At 38.8% G+C, this 19,589-nt stretch overlaps 1 protein-coding gene across 20 annotated transcripts in view; it reads right to left on the bottom strand.

Annotated features, from left to right (window-relative positions):
- Positions 1-19,589, bottom strand: part of SGCE (sarcoglycan epsilon) — a 70,384-nt gene that overhangs the window by 36,514 nt on the left and 14,281 nt on the right. For 4 of the 20 annotated variants that reach the window (XM_017344310.3, XM_051852985.2, XM_070059426.1 and 1 more), the window contains exons 2-4: positions 18,629-18,736; positions 8,036-8,158; positions 4,614-4,771 (exon numbers count right to left, since the gene is read on the bottom strand). In XM_017344310.3, coding sequence (XP_017199799.3) covers positions 4,614-4,771; positions 8,036-8,158; positions 18,629-18,736 — 389 coding nt within the window. The remainder of the gene's footprint in view (positions 1-4,613; positions 4,772-8,035; positions 8,159-18,628; positions 18,737-19,589) is intronic. The other 16 variants (XM_017344312.3, XM_070059428.1, XM_017344314.3 and 13 more) reach the window with 5 other exon arrangements.

Here is a 19,589-nt window from a genome sequence, read left to right as displayed (position 1 = left end):
GAAAAGCAAAACCACACAAAAGAAAGAAAACGTTATTTGTAAGACCAAATTCATTAAGGACAAAACTGAAAATAAATTTTCGTTCTTTCCTTTTTCATTATTTATTGGTATATTCACAAAATTCTTCTTCTACAGGCAATAAAATCTCAGAACTTTTAGCAATATTATAAGAAAGTAAATAATTAGGGCTACTAATGTACTAGCACTAAAAGTTAAACACAGAAAGACCCTTCTGTACAAGGTCATTAAGTGCTGGCGGCAAGGCAGATGCATCATTAGTAAACGGGCTCACTGCTATGAATTACTTACCAGTGCTGTTATAAGATTTCGAAAAAAACCTAAACAATACAGTTTTGTACTTTTAAATGGAGTTTAAGAATTATAACAGCAGGTGCACTTTAAAACAAGAACATCCTTGTATTGGTTGCATTTAGTACTAAACTGCACACCAGTGAGTCAAAAAAATCTTAAATGACCCTTCGGCAAATCATCCCTCCCTCATGAACAGAATAAAGCAGTAAAGATCAGAGTCTACACAGCTTGCAGCACATGCTCCAAATACAACTCGATCCCTTCATGGAGTCAGATGTTAGTAAACATTTGCAGAATCAATGAATTTACATCAAGGTCAACTAAGAAACAACCACTGCAAACAGCAAGTAACGCAAAGACCAACAACAGGCTTTCAAATATCAAGGAATAATTAAGCTCATAACATATTAAATCACTCAGACACATCTACAGTACCTCTAAAAAAAAAAAAACAAAACCCAAATGATTGGGCCAAAGTCTTAGACTCGCAGCACTGGCCTCCTGGCAGTGATCATGGCTGTGGCAGGCCCTGAGACACATACAAAAGAGTAGGGTAAAACTTACTCAAACTAGAATTTTATAATCTTAGATATTTAAAAATAAATATCCGAGATTTTTATTCGTAACTGATGAGTTTCAAAACATGCATACTGCAATCTGTGGAAATATGTGAGAGAATGAGATTTTTGGAAGAAATCATTCCAAATTTTGACACTATTTAGCAGATATCCATGGTACTTCACAAGGTCTGTGGAGGGGCAAGCGACTGGCACAGAGGCTGGGATGCTGCCTGGGACACCTGCAACTCATGATGGAGTCGGTGAGGCTGGGTCCCGGCTCTGCTTCCCATCCAGCTTCCTGCTAATGCACACCCTGGGGGATAGCAGGTGATAGCTCAAGAACTTGGTCTTTGCCACCCACATGGGAGACCCAGATGGAGTTCTGGGGCGCTGACTTCCAACTTGGGCCAGTCCTGGCTATTGCAGGAATCTGAAGAGTGAACCAGCAAATGGAATTTCCTTCTATCTCACTCTGCTCTCAAATAAATCAGGAAAAAAAACAACTTTTTTAAGTTTGTAGAAAATAGAAATAAAAAGTAAAGTGTATTTTGGTGTAAAAACATGTTGAAATCCATGCCTCATTCTTCCGTAATACACATTTTTTGTGATCTTTTTGGAGACCCCTCCCCACATATTCTGAAGCTCCAAGAATAAACTTCCTAAGTTTATTGATTTTTGTGTCTCCTCTTCAGGGAAATGTCTTTTTCTTATTAAATTGTAGGATTCCTTTTTATATTCTAGATAGTCATCCTAAGTCAAGCCAGCCACATACATTAAAAATACCTTCTTCCAGTTTGTGGCTTATCTTTTTTTTTTTAATGGTTTCTTTTTATGAACGTAAGTTCATAATTCAACATAAATTTAGCAATCTTTCTCCTAAATAATATTTAGGTCACACTTTAGAGTTCCAAGCTTAAGGGGCCAGTGCTGTGGCGCAGCAGTTAAGCCTCCACCTGAGACACCAGCATTCCTATCCGAGTGTGAGTCTGAGTCCCAGCTGCTCTTCTTCTGACCTAGCTTTCTGCTGATGCACCTGGGAAGGCAGTGGAAGATGGCCCAAGTGTTTGGGCCCCTGTCACCACGTGAGAAAACAGGATGGATTTCTTGGATCCTGGCTTCAGCCTGACCCAGACCTGTATCTTGTGGCCATTTGGGGAGTAAACCAAAGTATGGAATACTTTTGTCTCTCCCTCTGTCTCTAACACTCTATCAAATAAATAAATCTTTTTTTTTAATTTGAAATGCAGAATTACAGTGAGAGAGAGAGAGAGAGAGAGATCTTCTATCTGCTGGTTCATGCCCCAAATGGCCACAATGACTGGGGCCAGCCAAAGCCAGGAGCTAGGAGCTTCTTCCCTGTCTCTTACAAGGGTGCAGGGGCCCAAGAACTTGGGCCATATTTCACTGCTTTCCCAGGCACATCAGCAGGGAGCTGGACCAGAAAGGGAACCATATGGGATGCCAGCATCACAGGCAGCAGCTGTACCTGCTCTGCCACAATGCAAGCCCCAATAAATAAATCTTTTTTAAAAGGAATTCTAAGGTTAGGAAGTGATTCTTCCATATTTCAATATAATAGTTTATAATTTTGGTTTTCAATTTTAGTATACGTGCTGCCGAAGCGAGCACATAATTTTGGTTTTCAATTGAATCCTTAATCCTTCTGGACTTGAGTTTTGTGTCTGGATGTTAGGTAAACATCTAAGTTTATGTTTTCCCAAATGGTTCACCAGTTGAGCACCATTCAATAAGTAGACATTCTCTTTCCAAACGACCTGGGGCACCAACCCCTGCAGATGCATGTTGGTGCAGATGCAAGTGTTTCTGAGCTCTCTGTTCCGTTCTTCAGTTAATTTGCCTATCCTTGTATCAACGAAACCTTACTACAATCATTTATAGATTAAAACAAAAAAAAAATAAGTCTTGATTTTTCAGAAGGTCATAGAGCCCTTCCCCTCTTTGTTTTCGTCAGGTTATTCCTGGTCTATTTTTCCTATACATTTTAGAACCAGCAAGCCAAATTCCATGAAAAAAACTGTATTTGCAGTATTTATGGGGATTGTGCTGCATCTGTAGATTGAGGGAAAGTGATGTCTTCATGACGCTGAGTCTTTCCATCCCTGAATGCAGTACCTTTCATTTATGCAAGTATTCTTTCATCTCAATAAACATTTAGAATTTTCCTCATACAGATAGAGCATACCTCCTGTTAGAGATGCTCCTAGTACTTTTAATTTTTGTTACTATTAAGAATGGTATTGGGGCAGCAGTTGATATGTGGGGTACCCACGTTCACATCAGAGTGCCTGGGTTTGAGCCCCAGCTCCACTTCTGATTCCAGCTTCCTGCTGACGTGCACTCTGGGAGGCACACGTGATATCTCGAGTAGTGGGGTCCCTGCCACCCACGTGGGATACCTGGCTTGAGCTCATGGATCCTGGCTTCAGCTTGGCCCAAGCTTGGCAACTATAGGCATTTGGGGAGTGAACCAGAAGATGGAAAAGCTCTCTTTGTCTCTACCTTTCAAATAAATGAATATTTTAAATAAAATAAAAATGGCATCTTCATTAAAAGTATATTTTCTTGTTATTACTTGTTATTCATGTGCAGAAATGTAACAATTTTTGTATGGACCCTGTAGCTCAATGCTAGCTTTTAAGATTTTTTAATATTGTATAAACCATGTCATTGACTGCTCAATTAATTCCTTCCCAATTTTTGTAGATTCAATGTCTTTTTCTTTCTTTACTGCACTGGCTAGTACTTCCAATACATTCTATAATAGATGTAGTAGAGAGGTTAGGCAGTCATTCATTTTTTGTTGCTGAATTTAAGTGGAATTTCTCATTTCCCATTAATAATGAGGTTTGCTATCATTTTTGGTAAAAAGCTACTAGGTTAAGGAAGTTTACTATTATTCCTAGTTTGCTAGGAGATATTTTTTCTTATTTAGAATATATAGTGAGCTTTATTAAAAAGAACTTACCCACAACTATCAAGACAAGTGTGTTGCTTTTCACCTTTAATCTGGTAACATGAATTATGTTCACATGTTTATTTTATAAATTTCACTTAATACTTAAAAAAAAATTCCACAATAACTTAATAACTTTCATATATCTGTCTTGGCTTAAGGAAGCAGACTTATAGACAGAAATTATGAAACATCAAATTGAAACAAAATTCAGTTTTAAATGCAGAAAAATCCACTTACACCTCTTCACAAACAGTACCTTCTTATCAGAGTAGCTGTGACAGCACTGCCTAAGTATGCGTTTCTGTTCCAGGATCTCAGGCCCTGAACTGGACCATGTGGTAAGCAAGGCTCACCTGTTACTCATCATTCTACCTCTAAGTACTTATCACAATGCATGACACATAGAGACACACAAGATACCTGCTGAGCGGTTATGTTTCTTTAAACATGAAATCTGAATTCAAAAAACAGAGCAAATATGGGTTCTGATGTTTGCATTGATTTCCTTAAATACAATTAGTATTATGGTAAATTATTTCTTTTAAATGCCTTTTAGTTTTTTTCCACCAAAAACTGCGATTTTTAAATATAAAAGTTGAAATGCAAAAACCTGGCAGATGAACAGAAAGGAATGGTGTATTTCCAAATGTTTAAACTAGAGTGTTTCCAGCCACAAAATAATAAAAGCCACTGCCATTTTTTAATCTGAACACTTTAAACTCAAATTCCAAATAAATAAATAAAATTTGTTCTAAGTAAATTACCTCAATGATGGTTGGTTTCCCCACATTTTCAGCTGTTGGAGACCCATACAGGACTCCATCACTATATGGTGTCCTTTGGATATAGCGGAGCCATCCAGGTCGGTCTGGGTAACCCATTAAATTTGTGTTAAATGTTATAGGATCATTACTAATCTCGCCTAGATAAGGAACACAGAATTAAGACGTAAGACAGTTATTTTTCGCACATGTTGCTTTGGCATTTTCAATCAAAACATTTTGTGCAAAAAATTTTTCTCCTACATTTGTAGCAAACTAAACACACATGCACGAATCCATCTGGGAATTTAGATTAGGGCCCCATATAAAGAAAAAGAAAATATTTTGGTTGCTTAATTTGTCCAGAAATCTGATTCAACAACAAAAGCAGATTCACATAATTTTCTTAGAAATTTTTGTTTGTTCACTTAAGAGTAAAAAGTTTGGAGCTGGCGCTGTGGCCTTGCAGGTAAAACCACCGCCTGCAGGGCCAGCATCCAATATGGGCGTTGGTTCGAGTCTCAGGTGCTCTACTTCCAATCCAGCTCTCTCATATGGCCTGGGAAAGCAGTAGAAGATGGCCCAAGTGCTGGAGACCTGGAAGAAGCTCCTGACTCCAAATCCACTCAGCTCTAGCCATTGTGGTTCATTCATTTGGAGAATGAACCAGCGGATGGAAAACCTCTCTCTCTTTCTTTCTCTCTCTCTCTCTCCCTCTGCCTCTGCCTCTCTGTAACTCTTTCAAATAAAATAAATAAATCATTTTTTTAAAAAAGTGAAAAGTTCCACTAGTAAAATAATCTTTCAGAAAAACCGCCTATTTTCCATTAATCATACTGATAAATTGATTCTTTTTTTTTTTAATTCATGGGTTGACATTTATTTATTTATTTAAAGATTTATTTAATTATTTGAAAGGCAGAGTTACAGAGAAGCAGAGGCAGAGACAGAGAGGGAAAGGGCTTCTATCTGCTGGTTCACTCCCCAGATGGCTCCAACGGCCGGAGCTGGGCCAGTCTGAAGCCAGAGCCAAGAGCTTCTGCAGATCTCCCATGTGGGTGCAGGGGCCCAAGGGCTTGGGCCATCTTCTACTGCTTTCCCAGGCCATAGTAGAGAGCTGGATCAGAAGTGGAGCAGCTGGGACTCAAACTGTCGCCCATACAGGATGCCGGCACTGCAGGCAGCAGTTTTACCCGCTATGCCACAGCATTGGCCCCCTAAATTCATTCTTTTGAGAAGCAATGCTTTCACAAAACTCTGAACATTATTGAACTAATATTAAGGGATATCCCCAAATTATAAAAGTATTATAAAATAACACAGTGCAATTTAAAACATAGGTGGACAGGATGAGAAAGATGCCACAAATCCCAAACAAATGAAATAACTCATAATGACTGCAAGTAAGAAACAATAATGATGGTATCGTTTATGAACATGTGCCTACCCATGTGTTAAGTGCTTTACAATCAGTAGTTTTATCTGATTTCCAAATGTACTCATGAAAATAGTACTTCCATCAGCCCTAATTTTATTGATGGGATATGTAAAATTCCATTTTAAGTAACTTCTCTATGTTCACATTAAACAGTGAAAAACAGAATTTGAAGGCTTAGCAAGCTAGTTTTGCAAATGTGGAGTGCCTCCCTAAGAAAACACTGATTAAAAGACTACCTTTTTGGGCCAGTGCTGCGGCTCACTAGGCTAATCCTCCGCCTTGCGGCGCCGGCACACCGGGTTCTAGTCCCGGTCAGGGTGCTGGATTCTGTCCCGGTTGCCCCTCTTCCAGGCCAGCTCTCTGCTGTGGCCCGGGAAGGCAGTGGAGGATGGCCCAAGTGCTTGGACCCTGCACCCAATGGGAGACCAGGAGAAGCACCTGGCTCCTGCCTTCGGATCAGCGTGGTGCGCCGGCCACAGCGTGCCAGCCGTGGCGGCCATTGGAGGGTGAACCAACGGCAAAAGGAAGACCTTTCTCTCTGTCTCTCTCTCTCACTGTCCACTCTGCCTGTCAAAACAACAAAAAACAAAACCCAAAAAGACTACCTTTTTGTCTTGAATATTATTAAGAACATGTCTAACTATGTTTTATGAATGTTGTCAGGTGTGCTATTCATCACACAATCCACAAAAAGAATATTTCTATGAATTCCAACACTTAAAATGTGTTCTTACAAAACAATTTTCAGAAAATTCATTTTGTGATTCAAGAGTTGCCACTTAATATATTTTCTCTTATATTCTTTCTACATCTTCATTAATTAGCTGACACTGTGATAATTCAAAATAACATATTAAAACCAATAGTGGGGGCTGGCGCTGTGGAGCAGTGGGTTAAAGACCTGGCCAGAAGCGCTGGCATCCCATATGGGTGCCGGTTCTGGTCCCGGCTGCTCCTCTTCCAATCCAGCTCTCTGCTATGGCCTGGGAAAGCAGCAGAAGATGGCCCAAGTCCTTGCACCCCTGCACCCATGTGGGAGACCTGGAGGAGGCTTGAGACTCATGGCTCCTGGCTTCGGATCGGCGCAGCTCTGGCCATTGTGGCCATCTGGGGAGTGAACCAGCAGATGGAAGACCTCTCTGTGTCTCTACCTCTCTCTGTAACTCTGTCTTTCAAATTAATAAAATAAATCTTTAAAAAAGAACCAATAGTGAACTAAATAAGACTCCATTATTGGTAATGCTTTGAAGGAAAAATTAATCTCTATTATATTGTTAGGAAGTTACATAAAATCATCCTGTATTGTAAAAACTTTTTGAAGAACTTTTACTTAGTGCCATATTTCATTTTCTTCCATAATGTGTAGTTTTCCAAAATCTAAGTCTTACTATGGAAAGACATAATTGTATAGCAATAATGAATTCTATGTAAATATAGGCAGGTCATTTGTCAGAGGCATGAAAGTCAGGTCTGAAATCCAGAAATATGCTTTCCTTAAAATTCAAAAGTAAATGGGGCTGGTGTTGTGGTGTAGCAGGTTAAGCCACTGCCTGCGATATTGGCATTCAGCTCCCTAATGTGCCTGGGAAGGCAGTGGAAGATAGCCCAAGTGCTTGGACCTCTGCCACTCATGTCAGAGACCTGGATGAAGCTCCTGGCTCCTGGCTTCAGCCTGGCTCGGCCCTGGATACCGCAGTCATTTGGGAAGTGAACCAACGGATGGAAAAACGTTCCTCTTTCTCTCTGTGACTCTGCCTTTCAAATAAATTAATAAATCTTAAAAAAAATTCAAAAGTGAATTATTTCCCCCCTGTAATTAAACTTAAAATCTTATAATGAGAAACATCCTACAACAACTGATTTAGCACAGATCCGGACCATTTCAAATAATGCTTGAAATATTTGATCATAGGCTGAATAAATGAAGCACACCAAGGAAACCAAAAAATTCAGAACATTAACCATTTTTTCCCCATAAAGAACATACCAGGTTTTGGGTAAGGTGGAAATTCCCCCTTAAAATACTCTCTTTCCAAAACATGAACAAAGAGCACACCTGCGGATGGGTACACGTTGCGATCCGAGTGCACCTTCGAGAAAATAGTATACACTGAAAACAAAGGGGAAGACATGAAACAGAGACAAATGAGATATTCCCTCACGCTGGAAAGAAGGCCTCCCCATGTAGGAACCGCTGGGAAAACTGAAGCAACAGACATGAAAACTGTTAGGAACTATTTTAAGGGAAGTGATTTTTGGACTAACCATAGAAAACTCATTCGAAGAGTGTTCACAGCCTTTTTCAAACACTATATAAAAACTGGGTACATTTAATATTTTCAATTGTTATTAAATAATAAATGCATCCATGCTATCATCTTAGTACTTTTTACTTTAAATTTTTACCAAGAAAACATGTATGTCATGGAAACTGACAAACTACACCACATAATTGGTACACTTCTTTTTCTCTCTCTTGTTTTAAAGAAAAGTGCATAGAGTGATTTTTGAATCATAAGAATCCACACTGTATCACTTATTTTCTAGACCAAAGATACTAAACAACTTAATACCAATAATACATAATGAGGCATCTTCTATACATACTTACAAAGTGCATTGGATACTTTTTATGAATATTCATTCCTCATCTCTTAGAAATGATTATTCCATTTTCCCTGATCTTGACATTTAATAATCCAAATAATATAATGTATAATAGTATGCTATGTCCCCAAAAAAAGCAGTAACGATTACATAATAAAATTCAGTGCATTTGATTTCTTAAGCGAAATGGGGTAGATGTCACGACTGGCTGCGGCATAAGACACACATAGGAGGTGAGTATGTTAAAATGGTCAGGTTGTTTGATTAGTTTCCACTGATTCTTTCTCCTCTCGTATTGTCATCTCCACCAACACATCACTGCCATTACTCTTGTCACATCTACAATTTCTTTTGGGTTACTATCTTCCTAATTGGGTAGTGGCTCTAATTTTTATACAGATAAACCCTATCAGGCCAGTCATTTCTCATAGTCACAGATGGATTTATAAATGTTGTCCTTAACCTCAGGAACCCCAAGGCTGCTCACACTAATCTCACAACTTACTAAAGGCCTGGATAGCAAGATCACTGACAGTAAATTTTTCAGCATATAAACAGAAACTCCCACAAAATGTTTCTTTATCTGTGAAAACGTGTCCCTGTAGTTCCATGCATGGCTGCCAAGAAAAGGGGAACTGAAATAAAATATCTGGCTTGTAGATCCACACATCCTTAACTTCACTACTAAAAACACATCAAAGGCTATGTAACAGAGGGAAGGAAGCTGCGAGCTAAGTTAAACGAGGAATACAGGGAGACTCTCGATTCTGGATTACTCTGTACTGGTATCCCTAACTGGTCTTCTTAAAACACATTTACAGTACCCAATTTATACCCAAGACAGATGGACTCACATGGAGGAGGGATACCATTCCAAATAACAAGAATAAATGAATCACGGAAAAATATTAAGGATGAGAATTTGACATTTTTTTCTTCTTTTGTTTTAAACCAGATCAATACCACCATGAGCCCTGAATGCCAGGTCCTGTGAGGAATGTGAAGACAAAAGAGATCCTGTCCCTGCTTTTCTGTGAGTTTACCATCCAGTTTGGCAGACCAACCTCCACCTAACTCGGTATTATTCCAGATATATAATCTGCTCTGTCAACACCTGGAAGGATGGGAGGACAAATTGAGCCTGGAAAGATCTGGGAAAGATTTATGGAAGAAGTGGAATTCAATATGGCTCTCAAAGCACTATCAGGGTTGAAACTCAGAGGCGGGTAATTCCAATAGTAGGAAACTGTGGAGCCCTTTCAAGGAAGAGAATTCAACTAGTGATGGAAGGTTCTGGGGCATGCTTAAGGCAGAAGGAGGCAAAACTGAAAAGAACAGTAAAATTATGAACTTTTGAACTCATGCTGAGATGTTATTTCACTCTATACACAAAGGTGCTTAAATTCTAGATACAAACTTACACCCGAAGGATAAAAGTATTTCAAATTATCTAAATGAATCTCCCTGGGGCTCACCTAATTTATTCTTTCCAGAGATTAAAAACATCTTGGAGTCGAACACTGAGATTTATTTATCCCATTCATTCCTCAGCACCTAGAAGAATGTCTGACATCTTTGAATAATTCTGTCTGACATCTTTGAATAATTTTGCCTATGGAGTGGATGAGCCCATTCTAATATAAAGCACTATATATTATGATATATATTATGTAATATATAATATATATTATATTATATATATATATTTCTCAAAGTGTAAGCACTTTATAGATTACCCTCTTCCATTTACATTATAAACTTAACAGTCTCACCTAGCTTTAGGCTGCTCTGAGGTGTGGAAGGCTAGCTTATAAAGCGAACCAGAAAGGTTGTTCGTATCAAATCATATTGAAATGAATCTACTTTCTTGACAGCCAACTTTTCCCAGGGTAGAAAGTAGAACCACTAAAGAGAACCTGCCACTCCACATCATCTCACTACAAAGACCAGTACAGAAGACCTGTTTCTGCTTTCATAAAAAACACTTTTGCCATCTACAGAGCAAAGTCGCAATCTACCCCGGCCCTCCTGGGTTTTAAGATGACATGCACATTTCTTTATTCATGTGGACTCAATTGCCTTCCTTCAATCTGCTGAACTGCATACTTGCTGGTCAGTTACCTAGGCAACTCCACAGTAAAGGCTGCCTCACGTTAAGTATAGTATGCCATTCATTTTGGAGAAAAACATGATACAGATGTATGACACATTCATCATCTAGAAATGGAAAATGACTAAGCCACTATGTTTTGTTTGTGAAAATAATACTTCCTTTCTGTAGCATCAGTTTAAATTATGGGTACCCACACACCATTTCAGATAAGTACCCTTTCCTTTCCCTTTCCCATGTGTTACTTGCAAAACAAATAGCTCTTCAACAGGGGCTATTTGGGCAGTATTTACACCGATGCTTCCTTTCAAAAACAGCAAATGACATGGAGAATTTGCAGCTCTAGGCTCTTGTTCTAAACATAAACTACATCAGTAATGCGGAGAGGGTCTGCACCAACACCCACAGATGCAGCTACTAACAGCTAACACATGTTGCACTCACACACGCCTAGCTGGCACTCACAGACCATGAGCTGGAAACACATTGTTTTCCTTCAGAGTAAATCTTGAAAATTAAATCAAAGCACTCTAAGAATCCACCACAGGCAGATCTAATAATCTCTGAAATCTACATACGTGCGGTGCCATGCTAATAGAGCCTAGGTCGCAGGGCCTGGCCTCTCTGTGTTATCGCTGCTTGTGCAATCCTCTAGGGCTGCAAATCCATTCCCTCTGCAAACACATGCCACTGGATACAAATGACACTGGAAGCCAATGTGTGACTAAGTCTGTGCAAATCTATCACCATCAATGGACAAAACAATTAAACCAAAAGTTCACCCACAGGGAATCAACAATAGCATTTTCAAGCAGCAAGGATAACTAGATGTGCAAAGATTTATTAAAAAAATTCTAAAGATAAGTAATCATAACACAACATTTTTTATTGGAAAAACACGTATATGAGTAGAGAAACACCAAAAGGGTACGTCAGCAAGGAGCTGCGATCATTATTTCACCCTGCTAAACGCAGCTCCACTGTCCCTCATCACCGTGCTACCAAAATCTGTTCACAAAACGGTTCTCTGTACCTTTTAGTCATAGGATATAGAACGTACAGCGCATTTTAACTGCTGTGTATTATGTGACAGCACAGAGCCAAGAATCAAATAACAGCCTGGGATTGCAGCAGCAATAATGTGGGACCTCATGCCAGCTAAATAGTGTCCTGTCTTCCTTTACTAAGAGTCCACTGGACGTTTTCTGCCTTCATGACAAAGATACAAGGGCGTGCATTTGTACACTTACTTGCAATTAGCTCAAAACAAAAGTAAGTTTGGATGCATTCAGTAAACGGTAAATTCTGAAGGCACTGTGGTAGCCCATCGCTAAGGAATCCATGTTTCATGATGTCACAACTGCCACACTGCCTATTCTAAGCTGCACAGGCACCTGTACTGGGTCCTTTCACTACAAGAGTCCACAGAACACTTATCCCTTTTTTTTGCATCACCAAGATCAATTATGTGGCTAAAAAGATAAAATAGCCCCTGGGTGTGAGACGCCGCAAGTTCCAGCTTGATTTAAATCTTAAAGCCATCCGTCTTGGAAATCTTTGAGAAGAACGTCATAAAGTATGGTCAACATTCACATCTAGGTGACTTTTATTAGGTACCCATTATGTGTTTATCTACCTTATGACTGCAGCGACAAATAAATCACCTTAAAGTGTCCGTAAATTTTATTATTTTCTAATTTTTTTAGGTTTATAAGGATATAGTAAAATTTGAGTGTTCCGGGAACCCCATGGAACGAATCATTTTAAGGCACTGATTTCTCACTGGTCAACTCCTTCTCATGATGGCGTGAGATCCTCACTTTGCACATCAATTATTGCACTCTGCTCTATTATACAGTGATGCCCTTATGGGCTGTTTGGTTGCCTTGTCATTTACCAATCACACCGGCGGGCCTCACTCTGCTAATGCTTTTTAAGGTTGTGTGTTTTATAGATTTTCTGTTTTCTCCTTTGTCGACAAGCTGTCAGCTGTCATTTCTCACTGCTGTCAGTATGCTTCCTATAGCAGCTTCTCTATCCCTTCCAATTTGCTGTTATTAATCCGATGCAGGTTTAGAAACGAGGCTTCCAAATGAGGTGGATCGCGCCTCCAAGTCAGAGTAAATACGTGCTGTTTCTGTGCACATGGAGATCTGCTAGATATAAGAAGCAGAAGCCTGCATTTGCGGCATCTATCCTGGCTGTCTTAGGACCCTTTGTGGCATAGTTCCTCATCGACACAGCACATTTCTGCATAGATGCTCTTACTACAACTGAGATTGAGCCATTTCTCGGTGATAGCAGCATAAGCTCAGTGTATGAAATACGTTCAGAAATAAATAAGTGTGCAACTCATATATTAGACAAACATGAACTGTCAAATCAAAATGGATTTAATGTCCTGTTTAAAATAATTTCTTACATATCTGGTATGTGGGAAATAAACTGCATAATTGAAACAAAGAAATCTATGGATTAAATGATACATTACCCTAAGCAATATTTAAATCAGACTAAAAATGCCATAAGGTACTATAACTAATAAGTAACTTATTAATAAGGGATTAAAGTCTGTTTTTGAAAGCATTTACATTTTGTTAATTTCCCTCTCACGTTCAGTTTCAAGATGAAAGCTGTGCATTAAGGAATGTCACAAAGGTGCTTTAACTGAGTCCACATTCCTGAAATAAGATATTGCATCTTTACCCACGGTTCACAGTATCACCTTCATAGTAAGTATTCTCCAGAAAAACTTTGAATAAGAATGATGTCAAAGACTTTTAAATACGTTTTGGACACAGAGTACTGAACACTGATACTTATTTAAAATAAAATAAAATTTTGCCTAAGCAATTAGGTATGAATCATGCCTGATAATTAAAAGTTTTAAGGATTGGCAGAAAAAATAAGACTACTTAACTTACACTTTATGGGTTTAACAGCTAAAAGGCTCATTATAGACTTGCCCCTCTATATACAGCATTGCAAGAAGTGGCTACCAATTCACTCTAATTGATTTACAAGAAATGAATCTTATTTGCTATCTCTGCATCAAAAAGTCTCACTTCAGGGTTTTCAGAGTCTGATATATTTATGGATTCCTTGCTAATTTATTTTCTAACATGTTATTACTGTAGTCAAATTGAAATTTAATTATTAAACCAGCTAATTGCTGCAGAAAAATATCTTAAGCGATATCCCTATCTAGCCAGGTGTTTTCTTTCTTCACAAGAAAGATTTACCTTGTGCTTTCTCAATCCAACTTTATAAACCTTGGCTCTGAATCAAAAGCTTTTCTCAGCTGACTGCCCTTCACCTTTGGGCTTACTCAACATCAAAGTACTGCAGGCCACTCACTTGGTGGTGGGCAGCCATTGTTGTTGTTTCAGTCACAGATAGTCCATGTCTAGGCTGTGGAATTCATCACAAGGACAGCATTAGATAGTCTTCGAAAACTTCATTTCTCTAAGAGATATGGCCGCTTTTCTTTGAGATGGAAGAGAAACCACTACTTGGATCTTTTTCTATAAAAAAAAATTAGCAGGGTTTCCTTCCAGAGATTTCCTTCCAAAGCCACTTTAGTTTTCCTAAACTGGAATTAAATATCTTGATCATTATATGATCACATGTTTTTTTCTTTTTTTCCTTAAATGTCAATTGGAAAGAGGTTGCAAGCCTGTTAATTGGTGATCGATAAGCCTAGTCTCACACAACTGTACAGTTGAAAAGGGCTTTAGATGTCATCCTGTCTGGACATGTCAGATAGCTTTCTCTATTAACAGATAGATCACAACATTATATCCCACCTGGATACAGCCTCAGGGTCCTGCCCAACCCAGGATTCCTGACAGTTATTACCAGCCAGATTTGGCATGCATTTGTTCCCCTAGAGGGTTCAATCTTTCATTTTGTCGCATAAATGACAAAACTGAAGCCATCAGGAATAAACAACTGGTCAAGCCTATAGGACAAATAAGAGGAAGAGCCAGGAAGGACTTGAACTAGAATAGTCATGTATTTCACCAATGTGAAAACATAATGCGTTTGGTGGTTGTATATTCTACCATTACAGTAAGCTTATCATGTTTTGTAACACCTTCCTTTTCTTAAATATTTTTCACTATTTTATAAGAAATCTGAATTTGATCAAATAATCCAGGTTTACTCTGTTATTTCACAGGTTTCCTTATTTACACTGCACAACAGGAAAGAAATGCAATCAGATTTTTCAACACTCATGTTTAAAGAAAAAAAAATACCTGAAGATTAGAAAAGGAGACATTTCAGCCCTCACAGTGCAAGCTCAGAAGGAGAACCCTGTATTTCTTGTAGATGGTGCTTAAAAGTCCTGGACTTTGTGATTCTGTTCTTTACTTCACCACTCTCCACAGGTAAAGAACACATGTTTTCAGCAGGGGGCACTTCCTGCTCCTCTCCAGTCACAGGGGAAAGCAGTCATCTAGAGAGCTGCTTCCATGGGCAAGTCATACCATCCCATGACTGTCAGTAAGCCAAGGAGGAGCTTCTTGTAAGACGGTAGAAGAAAATGCTATCATGCTATCCAGAGTATAATATTACTTCATGCCAACACATATTCAGTTAAAATTTAATCTTTAGCTTGAAAATACTTAGGAATTCAGGACACGTATTTTGACTTTGCTTTAGTTTCATAGGAAGAGCACAATGAAGGCCACCATTCAAGCTAAGGTGTTCCAAATTCTACCCAATTTTAAAATGTGAACTATCTTAAAGTGAGAAAGGTGAAGTGAAGATGTGTTCCTAAGTGGACGATATGAACATGAAACCTTACTTCCTTTTATTTAGATTACTCCAGGGGTAACTTTAGAATGTTTACCCTTATCCCTAGAAAAAGGAAAAGGAATCATATCTGGAGTGTTCTTTCTGATTCTGGCAACCACTTAGTCTGTGTCCATGTAGAACGATGTCAAATGTGTTGGTCTGAAGTTTCTTGGACTCTGCCACAGAGAGATCTATCTCACTGCTTTAGTTAAGACTTGGAATGCTATTTTAAAAGAAAGTTACACAAAATACAGTTGCTAAATTTATTTCACTACTCTTTTTTGCTCTTTTGAAATTGTTAAAAAGAGATGATGGGGACTCATGGTCAAGAATATCTCAAGAACATTTGATATTCAAGAGCATTGAAAATGGCCTTGATCAACACGCTAATCCTATTTGTTACTTTAACTTTGAAAGTGGTGAAACAATTCCTTTCATACAGTTGATAAAACTAACTGTTCTCTGTAAAATGCATGTTAATAACATAAAACTGTAATGACAGGGCTTAAACAGGATGAGACCAGGAAGCAAGGTGACTCTAACAGTGAGACGAAGAGAAAGTGAGGAAATAGGAGAACATGATAACCTGATGTGGTTATGTCAGGAGGTTCTCTATGGACTGACCACTTCCATTTTGAGAACCACAGTCATCTTTCACGTCCCCAGAAAATCAGTTTGAGGTCCAACGGGAGTATGAAGTCCGAGACAGGAAGATACCAGAATCTCTTGGAGGTTCTACAGGCTGCTATGTGAAGATCCTGGAATGCATTTCACTAAGAACAGCTCCAGAATGGATGACCCAGGTGGACTCTTTAGGCAAGTCAAACAGGAACAGAAGGAACATGCCAAGAGAATCCAGAAGTAACAGAAACCAAAACTAAGGAGAAGAAACTGAAGAAGAGGGGACAGATGAATGCAGCTGAGTGAAAGATGGACTCGAATCCAGAGGAAGAGTTCATGGAGATCCCAGGCGGGGAGGCAGGAGCCTGGGCAGGTCCTTAGTTCTTTGGAGATGACAGAACAGAAACACAGCCTAGCTTACAACAGTGAGGGACACTTGGGGTTGAAAACAAGTGAGAGATTAAAAATAGAAAGAGTGGATACGCCAAGGAAGCTGAAGGCCTTCACTGTGATTAAGGGAACCTCTGGATAATGGTTCTCAGGGGTGACACCACGAAAGGAGCTAAGAATCTGCTGGAGATATCTCCAGAGGCTATGGGGAAAAGGACTATGAAACCATGGGCTCAGACCCTGGGATAACTGCCTCTAGTGCTTTTCAAGCAAATTTCTGAGATCTAAGGGAAACTATTACAAAATTCTGTTCTCTTATAGAGATCAGCTATGAAAATTTCTTAAAAATGCCATTTGTGGGTTTACTTCAAAGACAACAGAGAAGAAATAACGGTGGGAAGCTTTGCCCCATTGTGAAATGGTTCTGAAGATAAAGGATTCTAGCTGAATAATTTGATGCTATCTATAAAAAGGTTAGTAATTACCACCTCACAACTGCATAAAGAACATGAGATAATCCAGGAATTCCACCTGCTACAAGCATCCATAAGATTTTATCTAGCATTACGGCCATTTTGTCACATAAAATTACTGTCCTTTTCAGAATATCTTTTATTTATTTTATTTTTTAATTTTTAATTTTTTTATTTTGACAGGCACAGTTAGTGAGAGAGAGAGAGAGTAAGGTCTTCCTTCCATTGGTTCACCCCCCCAAATGGCTGCTACGGCCAGCGCACTGCGCCGATCTGAAGCCAGGAGCCAGATGCTTCTTCCTGTTCTCCCATGCAGGTGTAGGGGCCCAAGCACCAGGGCTATCCTCCATTGCCCTCCCGGGCCACAGCAGAGAGCTGGAATGGAAGAGGAGCAACCAGGATTAGAACCCAGCACCCATATGGGATGCTGGCACCCAAGGAAGAGGATTAACCAAGTGAGCCACGGTGCCGGCCCCCAGAATATCTTAATAACACTATTTTTATAGACACTTCAGTTGCCTCAAAGTTACAGAAACCAGGCTAATATTTTGCTAATGTTCATGACCAGATACTTTGTATATGGAAAAGGAAGAAGGATCATTAAACTAAACACTCAAGGAATACCAAGTGAAAATTTGTAATGTTAATCTTAAAAATAACCAGTATTTTAATTGGTAGGTAAGATTTTTTTCTTTAATTAAATACATCATTCCAAAGGTCCTAGAGTATTACTAATGGACACGCTCAGAAACAGGGAAGAAAAATTCTAAAGGATCAATCCCTGAAGAGTCAAGTCTTCTTTCCAGTAAATATTTAATAACAAAATGTAATTTGTTTTTGCAATAAAAGTACTTCAAAATTAGCCAGAAATCTTATGACAATTTTTCTAAGGTTCATAAATGCTGTTTTAAAATGACGTGTTATGGGGTGGGCCTTGGGATACCTATAGCCCATATCAGAGTGCCTGGATTCAAGTCCTGCCTCTGCTACTGATTCTAGTTTTCTGCTAATGCAGACCCTGAGAGATAGCAATGATTGTTCAAGTAGGTGGTTCCCTGCCACCCTTGAGGGAAACCTGCATTATGTTCCTGTCTGCAGGATTTACAGTGTTCGGGCAGTAAACTAGTGAATGGGAGCTCTGTATGTCTGGTTGTCTCTGCCTCTGAAATAAGCAAAAAATTTTTAAAAATAAAATGACAGATTTTAAATGTACTTCTTGATGTTTTTCAGTGTTATCAATAAATTGTTAGAATAACCACACTGGGACATTTTTTTATAAGTGACAAGCTACTGACTGGATAAGGGGCAACATGGGTTAAAAATGCAGGGATAATTTTTAGTTTGAAAAAAGGGCAAAGCTACAAAGGAAAAAAAACTAAAAAAAAAAAAACAATTAAGAACAAAGAGGATCAGAAGTTTTAGAAGATTAAAAAAACATTACTTTTTCTAGACTCATTTATCAAAAAAAAAAAAGAAGAAGAAGAAGAACTGCACATGATTGAAAAAAGCAAAAGAAATATTGGAAGCAGACATTTAGTTGACTTCCCAAAAGGGATTTAGATTTATAACCTAAACTCACCATCTTTCTTGCCATCAGCCATTTTTCTGCTGATAGTAAAATTGCTGGCCTGTTTGGTCTTCCAGTTAACTGTTCCATTTATGCCATCAGCATAGCTTAATAAAAATGCTTTTCAGAATAAAACAAATACACAAAAAATGAAATTAATGTCAAATTAAAATCACTATCACAGATCACCTACTATTAAACTGGGGTCAGATTCTTTCCAGCCCAATTAGCTGTTTAATTTCAGGCAGCAAATATTTGTTGACAGTCAATACTAGAAATACATAAGGATAGAAGGTAAATAAGACACAGTTCTTGCTCCTTAAGGAGCTTACAATCTATGGTGACTGATCAGTTACATACAGAAATACGCATATACATGAACAACTATACACATAATGGTAGAAAGCACAAATGCTATGAGATTGCTTAGGGGCAAGCAATTTTCTCTAAGGATGTTGCGCTAAGTTTAAATATGTTTTAAATTCACAGTGGAGTTTTGGAAACATGATACTGGCAGTGATGAATAGGACTGGGGCTAAAGGAACCTAAACAGGGGCTGTCACAGGAGTGCAGATAGCCGTCAGGTTGAAAGCAACAGGAAAGAGATGATGGTGCCAGTCGCAAGGATCCACGGAGACATTACTGACAACACTCTTCCCACCCAGAGAAGCAGGGCTGAAAGAAGCATCGGGTGATGGAGAACAGTGATAAATAGAAGGTTCGTGAGAAAGATGATACATTTAATTGGTGACATGTTACATTTAGGGTACCAGGCAGACATCCAGGTGAACCCACCTTAGAAGATGGACATACAGCTCTTCCTTTTAAGACTGTAATGGGGCTTCAGACACAGGTTTGAAGACCTTCTCCAGAGAAATCATTGTGGAAACCACAGCCCCAGAACTTTGCCTTAAAATACCATGCACTCAGGAGACACCTATTAGGTCTCCGCTGAGAAAGCAGCTGGGGGAAC

The sequence above is a fragment of the Oryctolagus cuniculus genome, chromosome 16, assembly GCF_964237555.1.
Source record: "Oryctolagus cuniculus chromosome 16, mOryCun1.1, whole genome shotgun sequence".
Taxonomy (NCBI): domain Eukaryota; kingdom Metazoa; phylum Chordata; class Mammalia; order Lagomorpha; family Leporidae; genus Oryctolagus; species Oryctolagus cuniculus.
This window is presented reverse-complemented; position numbering and strand designations above follow the sequence as displayed.